The 19,074-nt window shown below is 42.8% G+C and overlaps 1 protein-coding gene across 4 annotated transcripts in view; it reads left to right on the forward strand.

The window, feature by feature from the left end:
* Positions 1 to 14,600: 14,600 nt before the first annotated feature.
* DPH6 (diphthamine biosynthesis 6) overlaps positions 14,601 to 19,074 on the forward strand; it is a 267,666-nt gene continuing 263,192 nt past the window's right edge. For 2 of the 4 annotated variants that reach the window (XM_044436302.1, XM_044436306.1), the window contains exons 1-2: positions 14,619 to 14,734; positions 18,812 to 18,906. In XM_044436302.1, the coding sequence (XP_044292237.1) occupies positions 14,712 to 14,734; positions 18,812 to 18,906 (118 nt within the window). In that variant the 5' untranslated portion in view covers positions 14,619 to 14,711. The other 2 variants (XM_044436301.1, XM_044436304.1) reach the window with 2 other exon arrangements.

The raw sequence follows: 19,074 nt of genomic DNA on the forward strand, positions 1-19,074 counted from the left end.
CCTGTGCTGAAGGACAGGGGCAGAGCAGGGCATGCCAAGCGCGTGCCAGCCAGGTGGTGCCATGTGGTGCAGCCGGGCCGGCAGCATGCCGGTGGTGGTCTTCCGGGCGGTGCGGTGGCGGCAGGTCTTCCCAGGCGGTGGAGGTGAGCAGTCCGTCTCTCCGTGCAGCCGGCGGGTTAAAGCCCGTGGCTTCGCCTCCTCTGCACCGCTCCCCCTGAGCGGCACAGCTCTCAGCTGCACTGGGGGGGGGGGGTGCGGAGCAGCGTGCGCCAAGCGTGTGCCGGCCAGGTGGTGCCACATGGTACAGGCGGGCTGGCAGCGTCCCGGGCGTCGGGCACACACACATTCACTCTATAAGACACACAGACATTTCCCCTTACTTTTGAGGGGGGGAAAAGTGCATCTTATAGAGCGAAAAATATGGTATGTAAAGAGAAAACAGTGCTGCATCACTAATGAAACACATGCAATTCTAATTTTTATTTTTTAAAAGCACTGCTGCTTTAAAATGTTCTAAAATGTCTTGGATCGATTTCATAATTTTATTAATTATTAGAAAGATGCCAAGAAGCTAGGGATATTAATAATGATTCAGACTTTGCATGCATTTCCCAATGCACTGAAACAAAAGGCGTTTCTGTTAAGAGTGTGAATGAGCCATGGCATGCACATGTTCTTTTAAGAAAGGCCAAGGGTGCAGTTCTATTTTCTTAGCTCTGCTTTCATATTTATGTGTCTCATTTCCAGCTCATTGCTGATGCCTCAGTTGCGCTATCCATCAACACTTTTATCCTCCTTGTTCCTCAAAAAGAACATAAAATCCTTTTTTATGTGGTGGTAATATTATTGCAAATAAAAGCAAATACCAAAATCTTTATTAGTCTGCCAAAATAATAAACTATTTAATAAAAGCATGCTGTAAAAATAAGGTCATTTGCATCACTCAAATTTCTTGCAGGAAATACAGAGAATTATTGGTCAAAAAGGATAAAGTGACATCAAACTCTTCCTGCCACTGATGTAACGTAAGCTTGAATGAGGGTTACAAATGTACTAGGATTTGCATGTTTGTTGCCTTTAAGTGGTTTTAACACTGGCTGCCCATCGAAGGATATTGAAGAAACAAAATTTCAGTGTTTTGCTTCATGCTGTAATTTCCTAAGCAGGAGAAAGAGGGACTGCATCAGCTGCATTTATTCCATGTAATGAAACCGTTTCCAAAGCACAAGCTGACCTCACAGCTACCTTAGTTACAAATGATTTATTGTCCGAATACTTGCCATTTTTCTATCAAGAATTAATTGTATTTGGTTTGGATTTGTGTCAAAGTTTCAGCAGTATGCTTTATTCATGGTCTTCCCACCACTTGCATTTAGGAAAATATTTTAGGCTTTAAGAGGTTAGTTAAATGCTGAAAGTTAGAGAAGACATTTTGTATTTTTAATTTACAGTGTTTCCACATTCTACTTGTTGTAGTGTAACCGTATTTTATGCTATTCTCCTCTCTCTTCAAATATTTTTGTCCCCAATTGGCAATGTATAATTTACAAAAGAAACAATGAAATTAAGATTAAATAACAGTAAAATGCAATACATGACAACCCAGAAGTAAGAACCACTTAGTTCAATAAGACTTACCCCAGGGAAGTATTTTAAGATTGCACCTCAGGTCTTGTAAACAAATAAGACAGATACAAAATATATCAATTTCTTGCACTAAAATCTGATTCATAACTTTTTGAATGGCTGTGATATCTGAGTTGCTAAATGCTTAGCCTCTTAAACAGCTTTCAGCCTCCCTAGGCAAGTATAGCTTCCATAGTGGTTGCAAAGAATTCACATCTCTATTTGCAGGTTCACAAAAAGTCAGCCTTAAATCCTCAGCGAGCCCTTTCCTGAAATTAACATGCAGCTCCCCCTTCTTGGTGGAGCTTGTCTGTAAAGTTGATCTCCGTTCATTTAAAGCTGCCATCAGATGTTCCATACAATCGGGTTTGTTCAGGCATTCCAATATTTAAATATTTATTTTCTATATACTCTCAGTCCATTGCCTAGACTCCATGTGTTAGGAGGGAATTTCAATGCCGCTTCCTGTCATGCTGGCTCTGTGCATAACCAGATGCATGGGAAGAATTTATTGAAAAGGGAAGGAGACATCCATGTGCTGGTTGGAAAGGGCAAATGTGCATCCAGGAAAGACCTTTTGCTGCAGCCAAAAGGCACACCTGGGAATTCAAACTTTTCATCATCGCTGATGCTCTACCAATGGTTGCTTTACAGCAAATGCACGCTGTCAGTGCACGAAGGGAACTGAAAAGATGGCAACCCTTGTTTGAAATAGATGGGTGCCCAGATCAGCACCACACAGTTACATGGACTACCTAGGCTACGGAGTTTGTGTCAGGATACCTGTCTTGTGTTGTGGAGACATGCCAAGTAACAGTGGAACGGTCTGTGTGTGTGACCACAAGTGGTTGTCGGATGCACATGCTGGAAATGGGATCGGTTAGCTGCAATTATACCTTTCACCAAGTCCTTACTGAAGTCTAGCTTGTACCTGCAGCAGAAACTAGGAGTAATACTTACACTGGATGGCCCCATTTCTGCTATGAATACGAGTCTGAATGCTTCAGTGCTACTCCAAGGAAAGACCCCATGTGAGGAGAACAGCATGCCGAGAAGGCGGCTACACTGACATGCTAATTCCCTACATGCCAAGGATGTGTGCATGTGTTGCTGCGGGGCAACGTTCCGACATGCCAATCTCTACTGAAAGTGGTGCAGTTCTTGGAAAAGCTTCATCACGATTCTGCTGCAACAGACTGGTTGAAAGCAGAATCAGTTTCTATTTCTTTTTCTTTGTATTTAATGGAAACACTCTACTATAGCTAAAAGCATTTTTTGCTGGAGAAATTCATTTTATGTTCTCCAGGCAAATTAGAATTTTTCTTTCATTTGGCTTGTCTGTACAAGATGCTTTTAAGCAACAGTCCCAGTGGTTTCAGGCCCTATCACCTAATAATTGACCATGACAGGAGTTATATATCCAGAGCCAGCGGGAAGAATGAATTGTCTATGTCAGGCTCAATTACAAGGTGGAAGACCCAGCAACAAAAAAGACTGAACTGATTAAAGCTTGATGTTGACAAGAGAGCTGACATATCAGAATTATTTTCAAAAGATGCCCTCTCAGAATTTCTCCCAAATGCCTGAACAGTCAATATCCTGACCACTTTGTCTTCCCTTGTTGTTGTCCATCCAGCTGGCATGCCATATATTGTTCTGCTCTGTAATCCTTGGCAACAGGGATGCGCTCTATCTCCAAGACAAACTGATGCAAAGACAGCCAGAGAAAGACAATGCTTTATTAAGCTAGGAAGGAGCCAAATAATGAGGCCAGGGCCATCTTACTGCTGGAACAGTTGTGGGATTTTCTGCATTCACAAAAACAGGATTTGCAAAAATATATGCTGGCAAATTTGGGGCAAACAAAGCAAAGCGTCAACTTATTGTTTCATACCGATTAAAGGTGATTTAAAATGGAGGAGATTGAAGAATTACATGTGGCAGTGCTTTCACTGGTATTCAAGCAATAAAAGGGTTTTTGCAAAAAGCCCCTCACATTAAAAGTTCAAATTCTCATACCATAGAAAATGCTTGTTTCCTAGAATCATTCTAGCTATTCTCAGACGCTTCCACTCCATCTGATGTTATGAGTCTCTGTTTATTTGGAGTGTTTCCCTTTTACACAGCTCTCTTCATCATCATATCAGCTTCTTCACTGTGAAAAGGAGATGAAAATAAGCTAAGCAGTTGCTCTTTTAAAATTTTCTGTACTTCTTTTCATAAAAGCTTTGGAAGTATTTATGACAAAGGCCCATAGACCATATCAGCTAGCAGAAAGCACTCTATTTAAATTATCAAGAGCACATACCTATACATGTTTAGATGGAAAAACATCCTAATTTCCCACTTAGCCATGGACAAGACTCCATCTTAATACTTTTTTTCCTGCGCAGAAAGAGCAATTTTCCCCTTCCAGCTCCACCCTCTTTTGTCAAGTTGAGGTTGACACCAAACGTTTCAGAGGCAGTGCTGGAAAGCATGAAGGGCTGCGTTGGGAAACTGGTGTTAAAAAACTGTACTTGGCTTTTTCATTCCCAGTTTATGTAAGCAAGCCTATAACAATTTTCAGTCCTACTTTTTGAGACAGAATTTAACTTGTTGGGCAGGGGTAGACAACACCTACTACTGGGAGACATTGAGCCCAATGAACGTTCAGCTGAAAGACATATGCTGTTCACACTGTGCAAAGACTTAGGGAAATGAGTATTTAAGACACACCAAAATCTGGCCACCAGGTTCTATAGCTACAAAACTTATAACTGGTTTGAGTGACTGTGGAAAGTGGGAATGAAGGGAAATGAACTGCATTTTATCTAAAAGAAGGTGTTACGAACATTCCATTTAGATGTTGAATTTCAGCTTGTATCTCTCTCTGTAATTCCAGCTCTTTGCAACAATGTAGCATATTATCTTTCCAGCTGATTGAAAAATCTACATATTAGTGCTATATTTGTGCAAACATAAGTTCAGCACAGTTGGGTGGTTTTTTTCTTCTTCTTTTGGTAGAGCAAGGAGGAAGGGTAGTATACTCCTGAGCTTGAGTATGGAATCAGTCCAAGAAAGGAAAAACACTGCAATGCTCACATTCACACAATTGCATGGATATTTGTTTTATTTGTCATTACCAATGTTTACAGAGCCTATCAAAGACTTATGTGTGACATTCAGATTAATATACTTACAATTAATCAGATTGCTTAACCTGGTTTTATTTACTTCGACAGGCAGCAGCAAACCAAGGGCTTGGGAGGTAACTCTTTCCCACTCCTTTTACCCATGATCTTTGAACCAGAAATGACAGGGATTGAAACTTGAACCTGCTGTGAGCAAGGGATGGATGTCACCACTAATCCAAAAGCCATTTTCTTATGCAGTCTATAAAGTGCAGAGGTCTGTGTGTGGGGGAAGTCACTTGAATCCTTTGACCGTGGGCTCTCCATGTTTTACCTTTAAGAAACTTGTGTAGTTTCACCTGCAATTCACAGTAATTTATTGCATTCAGATAGTGCCAGACAAGCTCTGTCCAGCAAGCCATACTGGACAAAGGACTGCTTCTGTCTCTGTCATTTTTGGAGACATTCCTGCAAAGGCTAAATCAGCCTAAGTCACATGCCTTATGTTTCCACTGTGCAGTTTTGATGCTGAAAAATGATGAGTGGATAACAACAAAAAATGAATGTGAAAAGGATGTGCAAGGGGATGCAATCAAATTAATCACAAGACAGAAAATAACTGGTCATAGAAGTTACCATTTTGGGCAATAATATTAATAGTATTTAATGTATTCTTTGTGAGTCGCCCCGAGGCTTTGTTGCGATGGGGGCGGCATAGAAATTTTTTAAATAAATAAATAAATAGCAGACGCTCCATGGAAGAAAACAGCACTTTTTCAGTTTTGCTGAAAATGATGTTGCTAAGGAAGAATATGTTCCAATTATTAAAAAAAATCCTGTCCAAATCTGTCCTATCACTCCTTTTTTAGAACAAGTAGTTTTATGGGCTTTCTTGTTCTTTCACAATTTATTTACAAGATATGCTCTTCAGGATTTCCTTTACATTATTCCAATGATTCTCCTTAGGTCAATTCAACAGGTTTAAGTATTCTTTCCAATCCACAAACCATCATAAATTAAATTGCCTGAGCAATTGTGTATATGACTGCAGCTCAAAGAACTGTTTGCATTTTTAGTGTATTTAAAACAAGTGTCACAGTTTTATGGTGTTTCTGAGTGGGTGATTATTTTCTATTAGCAGACTTTACTAAGCATTTTATAACTGAAACTTCTACATATTCTCTGGACTTAGTGGTTTAATTAAAAAATCTCCACATTGCTTTTCTTGCAGCACAGCAATAGCAAAATGTTACAATGTTTCCTTCTAAGAAAGTAACCTGTTTTGGTAGCAAATAATCTGTATCGCATCTTCCATTTTGTTTAGAAAAACCTTAGGAATTATGGGAATATTCCCAAGTAGTGGTGGTTAGAGTACTGGACTGGGGACCTGGGACTAGAGGTAGGCTCTAGTCCCTACCTAGTCATGGACGCTAGTAACAACCTCACAGGATCGTTTCAGGATAAAACAGAGAGGAGGGGAAACTTCTAAGCTGTCCTGGGTTCCTAGATAGCAGAAAAAGGCAGGATATAAATGCAATGTAATAATATGCATGGATGTATACAATATTATATACAATGGCTGTGTGTGCCTGTTTCTGTCTATCTGTAACGTGTTTGATGCATACACAGACATAAAAAGTGATAGATATATCAAGCAAGCAACCAATATGATGGGTTAGAATCAGACTTCATTGATGTTACTACCTACTTAATTCAATGGGAGTTACTTCTGAGTAGACATATATAAGATTGCATTCACTGTAGTCATGCAATCTTTTGTACACTCAACTGAGAGATAAGGATATAATACTGTATCATAGTATAACAGTCTGGATCCAATCCTATAATGGCTTCGTGTTTTTTGTCAGAATATATAACAAATATATAAGAAAATACAATTCAAGCAAATGGACTAGAACATGTGCTGATTTCATGACCTGCAATAACTTTTAAAATAAGTGAGTACTGCTGAGATTACATCTTTCTCCATGCAGGAAAATAATTCAGATGGGTTTTTGCTATGTTCTAGTTTTTCACACAGTGAGGTGCCCTGTGAAATCAGAACTTCTGTATAAGTTTTTCTATCCACTCATGAAAACCGGGTAGCTCCAGAGATATATCCCTTTGTACTTGTGGATCTGTTGCCTGCAGTCATAGCAGAGCCCAGAGATACTTGATGCTATATTCCATTATTGAGAAAGGGCATGTGGAACCCGGGAAGCATTTCTAATATTCCCAGGTTAGTCATAGATGTTTTAATTGAATTATTTACACCCTGCCTTTTGACCCTTGAAAGGAACCTCATGATGATCATACTAAGAACAAATACTAACCATTTACATAAAACAACACAATGCATTAAAATATTCATTTTAATATTTAAATATTACTGGGGTTCAGGCCCCCCAGTAACGTGTCTGCACTGGACAAGTGTGGGGGGAGGATCAGGGCTCTGGGAGATACTGCAGGGACTGACAGGACTCCTACAGAGAGAGGCCAGGTATCAGGGAGGATGGGAGGAAGGAGGAGGCTGGGAACTCCAAGGAAGGGAAGTGGTGGAAGGAGTTGAGGTGCATGTACACCAATGCTAGGAGCATGGGTAATAAGCAGGAAGAGCTTGAAGCTCTCCTGGGAATAGGAGGGTATGATCTGGTGGGAATCACAGAAACTTGGTGGGATGAAAGACAAGTCTGGAATGTGAACATAGAAGAGTATCACCTTTTTGGAAAGGACAGGAAGGGAAAGAGAGGTGGGGGCGTGACTTTATACATCAGGGAAGGGATAGGATGCAGTGAGATAGAATGCAGCACAGATGGGGATTCGGTAGAGGCAGTCTGGGTGAAACTTAGGGGTTTTGACAGGGAAAGAGACCTGACAGTGGGGGTATGTTATCGCTGTCCAGGTCAACTTGAGACCCTGGATGATGTCCTGACAGGCCAGATTCTAAGGATATCTCGGTGGAGAGACACAGTAATTTTGGGAGATTTCAATCTCCCGGATATTACTTGGGAGACTCACTCGGCGGTGACAGCCAGGTCACATTGCTTCCTAGAAGCTACAGAGGGAGAGTTTTTCACACAGAGGGTCCAAGAGGCGACAAGGGGGGGAAACATCGTTGACTTGGTCTTGACCAATAGGGAGGAGCTGATAGATGAAGTACAGATTAGGGGAGCTCTGGATGTGAGTGATCACTCCATCCTTTGCTTTGAGATCAGGGGACTGTGGACGGGCAGCAGGTCGAGCACTAGAAGCTGGGACTTCAAGAGGGCCAACTTTGGCCAACTGAAGGCCAGACTGGGGAAAGTCTCCTGGGATAGGTTACTGGAAGGTAAGCGAGTTGAGGAGGGGTGGATAGCACTCAAAAGGGAGGTTTTGGAGGCGCAAGCCTTGACGATACCTCTAGTCAGTAAGGTGGGGAGGCGGAGGAGAGTGCTGCCATGGATGCGAAAGGAGGTGGTTAGAAGAATTAGACCAGGGGTCTCAAACTCGCAGCCCGCGGGCCAATTGCTGGGACGGGCAGGGCACGGGGGAGGGGCCCTGTGGCCTTCAAAGTGCCGGCGGCGCCTGGGCCGGTCGCGGGATGAGTGGCCCACCACCACCGCAGTGGTGGAATACTTGATGCCTTGATGCCCAGCCTCACCCAGACTCTACTTCCAGTGGCCCCCAGGTAAGTTGAGTTTGAGACCCCTGGATTAGACGAAAGAGGAACCTCCATAGGAAATGGGTACTGGGGGAAATAGACAAAAGGGTATACCGGGAGGAGGAGGCCTGTTGCAGAAGGATTCTTCGCAAGGCTAAGGCTGATTACGAGCTGAGACTTGCCAATAATAACAAGAGCAACAAAAATGGCTTCTTTCAGCATGTAAATAGGAAGAGGAAGGGGAGACAAGTGGTGGGACCACTAAATAAGGAGGAAGGACATCCAGTGACTGATATGAGGGAACAGGCACAGATGCTAAATGACTATTTTGTCTCTGTGTTCTCCCCAAAGCAGGACGGGGGAGATCCGCATAGGAGATTAGATGAGGCTGGGGACTTAGGGGCACAGATTAGAGTCAACCCCCTTGAAGTCGAGGGGCTCCTCAGGGCATTGGACATTACAAAGGTGCCAGACCCTGACGGGTTACACCCGAGAGTACTTAGAGAGTTGGCAGGGGTCCTCTCACACCTGCTGGCCTCCATTTTTGAGAGCTCGTGGAGAATAGGTGAAGTTCCAGAGGACTGGAGGGTGGAATCAGTGGTCACAATTTTCAAAAAGGGTAGTAGAAAGGACATGGGGAATTATAGACTGTTTAGCCTTTTCCGGTTAGGAAAAACAATGGAAAGGCTCATAATAGAGAGAGATCTAGTGATGCTAGATAGGGAAGGGAGGCTGACAGCCACACAACACGGCTTCCGCAAAAACAGGTCCTGCCAGACAAACCTTGTGGAATTCTATGACAAGGTTTCGAGATGGCTAGATGGAGGGGATGCAGTGGATGTGGTATACCTGGATTTCAGCAAGGCCTTTGACAAAGTGCCCCATGATATCCTGGTGGAGAAACTGAGGAGTTCTCGGATACACCAAAGCACTGTCCGGTGGATTAGGGCATGGTTGACTGACCAAAAGCAGAAAGTAACCATTAGCGGGGAATCATCAGGATGGTGGCCAGTGACAAGTGGGGTCCCTCAGGGCTCTGTCCTGGGGCCGATCCTGTTTAATCTTTTCATTAACGACATGGAAGAAGGGGTGAACAGTCAAATTCGCAGACGACACTAAAACTGGAGCAGTGGCCACAACTGAGGAGCAGGTACTCCAGATCCAAAAGGATCTGGACAGACTATGGAAGTGGGCAGGAGACAACAGGATGGCGTTCAATGTGGATAAGTGCAAGGTCTTGCACTTGGGGCATAGGAATAGCTGTCTTAAGTACAGGTTAGGTGACAAGTGGTTGGAGAGCAGCACTTGTGAAAGGGACCTCGGGGTACTGGTTGACTGCAGGCTAAACATGAATCAGCAGTGTGACGCAGTGGTCAAGAGGGCGAACGCCACCCTTGGTTGCATAGCCAGAAATGTGGCTTCTAGATCGAGGTATTATTACCATTCTACACGACTCTAGTTTTCCCGCAACTGGAGTATTGTGTTCAGTTTTGGGCCCCTCATTACAGAAAGGATATAGCCAGGTTGGAGTCAGTGCAGCATAGGGCCACAAGGTTGGTGGCTGGTTTGCAGGGGATGCCATATGAGGCGAGACTGAGGGAACTGGGTCTCTTCAGCCTGGAGAAGAGGAGACTCAGAAGGGATCTGTTGGCGACATACAGGTATGTGAGGGGATGTCACATGGAGATGGGTAGAGACCTGTTCTCCCCTGCAGAGGAAGACAGGACATGCTCCAATGAAGCAAAGCTCAGGGAGTCAAGGTTCCATTTGGATGCCAGGAAGCACTTCCTGACAGTTAGGACCCCGAGGGTGTGGAATGGGCTTCCACGAGAGGTCGTTGAGGCCCCATCGGTGTGGGCGTTCAAGGATAGGCTGGACGTCCACATGGAGGGCATGTCATGAGCGGAGCTGGCGGGCGCTGAAGGTCAGACTAGATGGCCCAGGAGACCCCTTCTGACTCGCTCTGTTTTCTATGTTTCTACGTTTCTATATTCCCACAGCGGAAAGAGATTATGTGACAAAAGAAAAATGTCTCCATCTTTTCCCCCAAAGCCAAGAGAAGTGGGAAAAACTGGGTCTCTCTTTAGTGGTTGCTTCTACACATATTTACCTGAGAATAAAGCCAGACAAGTTTGGTGGGAGTTACTCTCAAGTATGGTCAGGATTGCAGCCAAATGCTAGTTTGCTGGACACCCCACATCTAGGGTGCTGTGCAGAGGAGCTGCCCCCAACCCTCTGAACTTAGATCCATCCCAAGCAGAGTGCAAAGAGGGGAGGATGGAAGTTGATACCTTGGTGGTGCTGGTCTGGTCTAGTCCTCTCTTCTCCCCTCCCTGTGGAATGGCCCTCAAGCCTTTCTTCTAAGGTTTCTCATATGACCTTGGAGAACTAGTTGATGCAGCTTCTCCATGCAGGCTCCAGTGGATGGGAGGGGGATTTGGCACAGCTTCCCAGTTCTGAGATTGTATCTCCTTTTGATCCTCAAAGTTGGGAATCCAAATAATCCCATGGACCCCTAGATGCTGTCTAGGACGGGCCCATTCAATGAGTCTAATAGCAGAGTTCAAATGTGTTAAATAAGTTCAGTTCCCCTAAAAGGCTCACAATCAAGTTAATTAGTTAATTAATTTCTATACCGTCCAATGGATGGAATTCAACATTTCTAACATTATAGAAAGGTTAGCATACAAAATTTAAAACACATATTAAAATGTTACCATAGCCTATTTGAATTAATCAGACAACCTGCTGATTAATTCAAAATTTAAAAATAGACAGCATAGATGAATTCGGGAGAAGAGTGAAATGGAGAAGAGGTGAAAAGATGGCACTGATGACTGCAGAAATTTTTGCAAGGGAAGACAAAACTGTTCAACAGTATGGGGTTGAAATTGTATGGCACACAACTACAACAGACTTTTGTACTTTCCTTATTTATGTTCTTTGTTGTTTCATACTGCATCCCATGTTATGTAGAAGCCTACCAAAGTAGTGAAAGATCCTGAGTACCAAACAGCACTAATAAAGAAGAAAGTTTTAGTTAAGAAGAATCATGAACAATAAAAATTATTTGGAATAGCGAATAAAAGAACCACAGAGTAGGAACAAGGGGGTAAAAACCCCTTAACCCAAGTGCATGAACACAGTAGAGCTCTCTTAAGAATTTTAATTATGTATTTATTTATTCTTTCATTCATCAAATTTGTTTGGAAACTGCCTTGGCAGCCATTACAACAAAAGTACCAATAAGCAACATAAATAAAATGATACAATTAATAATTGTATAATAAATAAACAGGATAAGATCACATATACATAGTCAAAAATAAAACTCAATGTAGTTAAACCAGTGTGAATTCATACAAATAATCTAAGTGATGCCACAAATGTGCTGGAAGATGGCCTAGATGATCCAACCCTGTGCTAGTGCAGGACACCAAGTTACACCATCCACTCAGATGTCTGTCCAGTTGCATCCTGAATGCCTCCAGTGTGGGAGAGCCCACAGCCTCCCTAGGTAATTGTTGTACTGTTCTAACGGTCAGGAAAATTGTTCCAATATCTAGCTGGATTCTGGCTTCCTGTAACTCAACTCATTCTGTATCCTGCACTCTGAGATGATAAAAAAGAGATCTTGTCCTTCCTCTTTGTGGCAGCCTTTCAAGTACTTGCAGAATGCTATCATATTGGCTCCTCAGTCTTCTCTTTTCCAGGCTGAACATGCCCAGTTCTCTCAGTCTCTTCTCATAGGGTTGCTACATAACCCTGCAGTTGTATTAATTTAATATAATTTAATTACATTTATATTAACTTATGATATTGTTTTATCATTGTATAATATATTTTAAATGCCTGAAGTTAGCCACCTAGAGGTGCCATGGATGAAATAGGCAGCATATAAATGTTTTTAAAAATAAATAAAATAAATAGGGCTTTGTTTCCAGACCCTCGATCATCCTTGTTGCTGTCTTCTGAACCTTTTCTAGTTCTACTCTTGCCTCCCGCAAGAGCTGAAAATGGCAGTTTTCATCTCTGCCTCACAACAACCCATTCTATCCTTTAATAAATTTCTGCTACAATCAATTTTGCAGTCCCATCTGCATGGCCTTAAAACACCAAAAACACTGTGCCACACTGCAGCATTGTCACCCACTGGTCTTAGTGATGCCCCTCCACAAAATGGGGAAAACAAACTGCGCGACTTTGCCTCTTGTAATTTGGGTATAACAATAATGCACTTTATCTACATGGATTGACAATGTATTTTAAAAATGTTTATACATTCAGAAACTGTTCAAAAATTCAAGAAAAAGAGTAGTAACATAGAAACAGAGTGAGTCAGAAGGGTCTCCCGGGCAATCTAGTCTGACCTCTGGCACCAGCTGGCTCCGCTCACGACATGCCCAAGACATGTCCTTTGTTTTACCAGAAATGTCAAGATGAGAGTAGGAGGCATTGCCCTCACTCTGATTTGGATTCAGAAGTCATCATGTAGCCACATCTCACTGGCTACTGTTGTGGTCATGAAGCCAAACCAGAGCAAAGTTTAAGCGTCCTAATCTCACTCACTACTGCAACAAATTTTTAGGTAAGTGTGCAAATACTTGTTCCTAATTGCATATCTCTCTGAATCATTAAAGGGGGTTTTCCATATGGAACTTATAAAATGGGTGGGCAAGTGTGGGGGTGTTTGGCTTAGCCCTTTATGCATGTCGCAAGAAGTAATACCTTCTTGATGTTAAGCTGGGGTAAAATCAAACAAGTGGGGAGTAAGTTTGTACAGTCAATCCAATGAGTATAGAGAGCTGTGGCATGCGTACACCAGGCCTGCTACACTTACCTCTGTGTAACCAAGGATAAGATCAGACCATAACTCATTCAGACGACCTGTGGCCTTTTAATTGTTCTCTGATACTCAGATAAGTATGTGCCCTCAGCTACCAGTAGGGTGGCTACTTATGAATTGCCAAAAAAAGAGAAAAGGCATTCCATGAAAAGTCAAAAGACAACCATGATTGCAGTATTGTTGTTTATATAGAAATACAGTACATCTCATCATAATGTGGAAGAGCATGTGATCTGGTGGCCTGCATGTTCAGCACTCTTTGGGTGCCAAGTGCTAACGGGCAAAGGTTCTTGGTCTTTGAACTGGAATTTGACACAGCCATCCTCTTGTAGAGTGGTCATATCGCTACCTTATACTGAAAGACAAATATGGGGCATATGGATGCAGCACTGATAGATGTATGGAAGCAGGGAGAAGAAAAGCTGAAAAAACACTTATGTTTGGAGGGGCACTGGATAAGAGGGGCAGGCATTTTCAGAGTTAGGATAACACAAACATGTATAGATGGAAAGTGGCATCACCTGTCTCCCCTCAGCTCTTAGAACCTCTAGGTATTAGCTCATTAAGAGTCTTGTCTGCTTGGTAAATTAGAAGCATTTTCTACTGAATAATTTTATTAATTAATTAATTAATTAATTATTGCACTTCTATACTGCCCAATAGTCCATAAGCTCTCTGGGCAGTTTACAAATTGAAAAGACCTTGACAACCAGTAAAATAATCACATTTAAATAAAACAATAAATACTAGTACTATGAGATCAACAACCCACCGCAACTATAAGATTGCTACATGATTCGAGCATGCGTACTAGACGCCCCGACCCTTAATGTGTAATGTATGCGGCTTGGCTGCGGTTACTTAATGGTGAACGGGCACGCACCCTGCATGCACTCAGAAACACTCTTTTTATTACTTCGCTTGCCCTGGATCCCAGCCGTGGAAGTCCAAACAGGCTGCTGGGCCGAGCCTGGCACAGATTAAGCGCTGTACACGCACCGTAAAAATCGACTCGCCTCAAACACCGGCTTGGGGCCGCAAAAGCATATTTCAAAACCGCACTTATGCAGCTGCCAAGCGGCGAACACCCACGTGCACTCAAGCCTTGCCCCCAACGCAAAGCGCCTCGTTGCCCTTTCAGAGGTGTCTAACCTTGTGCCTGCAGTGTAGCTCTCTTCACCGCGCACCATCGCAAAACTCGTCCCGCTCTTTACAGCCGCGCACCTGCCGCGAGGTACACAAAGGGTCGGAGAGCTCCGCAGCCCGCGCGGACCCACAGTGCGGCCACACTTGCCGTTGGCTTGTTCAGGCAGTTTCGAAGACAGCTCGGCGGGCGGGGCTTTCCGGGAGTGGAAGGCGCCCCAAACAGCAACAGCCGGGCAGCAACGTGGGGTGGGATGGACTCGTGTGCAGTTTTGCGCCTTCTGGGCTTGCCTGGGGGCTCTCTTACCCATTTAGACCAAGCCAGAGGGGGGTGTTGTGCAACATGAAAGTAGTGGCTTTGATCAGGTAAAGCAACTGCGGGACGGCGGCGGGAAACTCTCCTCAGCTGATTAATACTTAAAGTTGAAGGTTTCTGCAGAGGGAAGAAGTCCAGATCAGCCAAAAAGCAGTCCCTGCTTGACTTCACGTGTCTCTGTTTAATCGCTCTCCTGATGAGATTTTTCCTGGCGCAGCTTTTTCTGGTAATCCCTGTAGCTTGGTGCTGTTTCTTCTGTGCCCCTCAGTCCAGCGCACCAGTGTCTCTGTGTGCGGGGTACCCCTGTGCGGGGTGCGGGGTACCCCTCGAGGAGCTCCAGATACTCTTCTTGCAGGGGCTGCTGCAAAGGTCTGTCTCAGCGCTCCCAGTTCCAGCGAGCAGGACAACCTGGCAGACTAGTCGTTGCTGTTTGTCTTGAGGCCTGCGAGGTGCAACGTGGTGGCTGCGAGCAGGGGTGAAGGACAGACTCTTAGCTCCAAAAGACAAAGTGCCTCTGAGCACATGCTTAGCCAGGGAATTTGTCTCAGGAGTATAACTGACTCTGTATTGCTCCTCACACACACTCCTGCTTTTTGCCCTAATTGCCCTAATTTCAGTAGTGCGACTCCCCACCCCCTTTGGTTGGTGAGCTAATCTCATTTTTGTTACTATTGTTAAACGATACATTTTTGCTGATCTAGGCAAATATATAGAGTTCTTCCCATTGCCCAACATTGGGGAAGGGGAATCGTGAGTGAAGTTTTAAAACTACTGAAGGGTGTAATCTTATGCATGCATAGACATGTGGAAAAGCCCTTCATTTCCCAGTATGGCTGGCAGGGCTGCTGGGAGTTGTAGGACCTTTTTCAGTCTAAACATGCATTATACTTGAAATCTACAAGTATACTGTTACTGTGTACTGTTGCAATAGGAAACATTCACCTTGTATAATTTTTGCAGGCTAAACATAATAGGTATTCTATGCCTTCCAGCCTCATAAACCTCTGCAGATATACTTCAGCTCACAAGTTGCGCTTCTTACCTATTCTGCCAAGTTATTACAGACAAGCCTTTCCTCACTGTTTTCTTTTGGGACTCCAACTTTTTTCATTCCCCGTAAGCATGACCAGTGTTGGGGGTGATGGATACTGTAGTGCACCACATTCAAAGAGTACCAGGTTGGGGTAATCGGCCTCATCTCTACAGCTTAAATCTGTGGCCTGAACTGGGGACTTGCAGGTGCCCAGTAATTGCAACACTGTTTTGTTTTACTTCTGGAAATATTTATTTAAAGCACCATTTAAACAGAAGAGACTCCCAGCTTTAAAATAATGAAACAGAATTGTCCCTGCCCATAAGCTTACAACCTAAAAGTTATGTAATACAAGGGGAATGGAGAGGAGAGAAAAAGCAAAGTTGGGCACCACTAAGTTGTAGTTCTTATAATTACTGTCTCCAAACAGTTTTGGAAGGGAGGAGATTAATGAAGCTAACCTTAGAGCTGACAGAATGGGTCAGCTTTCTCTTTCTGTCCGGTGCATCTTGAAGGAATGGCTCCTGCCAGGTAACAGAGGAACCCAGTGTAGCTCTCTGTGTACACACTAAAGGTATGGAGAGAATAACGGCTGGCCAGTATAAGCTTACTTGTTGTTTTGTGCCCAAGTCCATTTCAAGCATTTGTATGCAAAGAGATGTATAGATATGGCTGATAAAAAAATTGTCATTTGATGAGCATTCCTTGTTCCCTGCTTTGGCTTTCAGTTTGCTGAAAGGGGGTTTATTTACAAACTACTTTGGTGTGGATATCTTATGTACTTTTCTTTAAGGTGAATTCTTCACACTTGCTACATTTCTTGCTTCTTGTATTTGCATATTGATATCATATTTCAGGTACAGAACTGTAATCTAAGGGGACAGGCCTTCAAAGTGAGGCACAATCACATGGAAAGTCCCTCAAAATCCTTGACATGAAACATACTGATGGACATCAGGATTTCAAAACCACAGTGTATCAGGGATTGCATGAAATGGAAGTGTATGGAAGGACTATGGGTCTTATAAAATGGAGACTGCTGTCCTTAGTCACTCTGTTCAGTGCTCCATACTGGACTAGGGATGTTTAAAGTATGATATGGAAAAGTTCTGATGTAACACCATTTTTATACTAGCATGAAGCAATAAGGAAACTTGTATGGTGCTTTCTGTGGGTGGATTTTTGGAATGATGCTCAATTTGGAATGCATGTTTATCCTGAAGATTTTTTGGATTTGTGAAAAAGCTGCCCCATGTTTGATGGATCACTTGCATGTAAAGTGGGCTGGTAGATGCCCTCTATCCTTACAGGAAACTATTAGGGTGTCCAAATGAGACCTTTGTCTCCAGCACAATTCCTAAAAGCCATCTCTGGCTGGAGGTACAACATGTACATGTTCTCTGCCACCAGGTAATATACCTGGCAGTATAAGGAAACTTGCAGGCGCTAGCCCTGACTAGGGACTGGGTGATGGTGGTTAATAAGATTGACTAAGGGAGCAAACTTAGCTAAGGCAAAAAGCAATCCCACCTCTTCTCCCTCATTTTCAGTCACTTCAGTGCCAAGACAGACTCTCTTTAGAAGCTGTTGGAAGAAGTAGGTACGCAAACCATGACATTTTTCACAGATGCACATGTTTACTTATTTCACAAGTACACATGTGTACCTTTCTTGGGATACTAAATAAAATTAATAATTATTTCTGTAGCATGCACTTTGATCCTATATTCACAGGGCAGTCCTCAGTTCTCTAAATCTGTATATGTGGTGTCCTGTTGAATTTTGTGGGACCAAAGTACTTTTACGTATATTTATATAGTCTCCTTGTCTTGTATTTGCACTTTAGATGTGCTTGCTTTTCTTTAAAGAGCACAAGTCATATTGATGTACTTAGAAGCAATAGCAAATTGAGCATTTTCTTTCTTTTTTAAAGTCAGGGAAATTATCTGTAAAGAATCAAGCATTTAGTAACTTACATTCTTTCTGATGTCCTTACTAGCTAAATTGTCTCTGTTGACAGCCTTGCACCCACACAGCGTTGTTTTGCATTTGAGATTCACCCCATGAGAAGTCACTGAAAACAGGGGCTTAACAATAAAGTGCTTTTAAAGCTGGTAGATTAGATTGTGCAAATTATCTTATGCTCACAATTTGTTTTTAAGCCTTGCACTCAAGCAGAATGGCACAATGGTGGCTCATTTTTATATAAAACTTAGAATAACAAAACCCCCTTTCACTGTTCAACAGACAAGAGACATTGTTTATCTTTAACTAATCATAAATGTTCTATATATTATTTGTTAAAATAACAATGACAGGCCTCTTAGTGTGCTAGTAAATGTAGAATTCATAATTGTAGTCAAAGGCAAACCTATGATCTGATTAAAGACTTTTTTAAAAAGTGTCCTTGGTCTAGATGATTAAATTTGGAAAACCAAAATCATTTCTCTGCAATCGTTCATCATGATTCGGTGCGCCATTATGGGTGTGTGTGTGTGTAAATGGAAGGCTGTCATTTCCAATTCCCATTTTCTTCTGAGTACCATGGTGCTATGTATGCAAGGAGATTTCTGTGATGAGAACGAGGCAGTTCCTGCAGGTATGGAAGACCACCTTTATGTCAAAGGCCGTGTGTGTGTGTGTGTGTGTCCGTGCTCGCGCATAAGTGAAAGCCTGGGATGTGCAATCTGAATTTCAAACATAGGGTCGGTTCACACAGTCACCGCATGCACTGATGATATGTGGGTAGCCATAACTAAGGTTATCTGAGGGTTTTTCAAGCAACTACTGCTACTTGGGTTTAGATGACAGGACACACAAAGGTAGCCCCCTGATGGGGACTGAAAATTCAAAATGGACTCCTGTCTGCACTGCAGCCCATCATAGTTTAAATAAACCTGAGTAGGATGCAGTGGTCTTGTGAACTGTACCCTTTCTTAGAGTCTTAAAATTTTGAAAGCTGGTCTTCCTCATATATAGATTTTTTCCTACCTTTCTATTCTATCATTTTGAAATGTGCCGAAATGATTACATAGCTGTACTTACAAGAGAGTGTAAGCATAAAATCATACAACTGATTCTTTTTTTTTTCCAGTGGTGGAAAAGACAGCTGTTACAATATGATGCACTGTGTTGCTGCTGGGCATCAGATTGTTGCCTTAGCCAATTTAAGACCTGCTGAAAACAAAGGTGAGGATTTAGTATTTCTTGTGTTGTCACTTTAAAACTCTTCCATTATTTTACTGTATCACTGCTCTTCTAGACTCTTTTCCCTCTGCCCTTTTGACTTTCTTCCTGCCTGTTGAACAGGTGCTGAACAGCAGGTTTAGGAACAGGAAGGAGAACTTGGCACCCTAA

Source organism: Varanus komodoensis, unplaced genomic scaffold (genome assembly GCF_004798865.1).
Source record: "Varanus komodoensis strain SLA01 unplaced genomic scaffold, ASM479886v1 scaffold3, whole genome shotgun sequence".
NCBI classification, from domain to species: domain Eukaryota; kingdom Metazoa; phylum Chordata; class Lepidosauria; order Squamata; family Varanidae; genus Varanus; species Varanus komodoensis.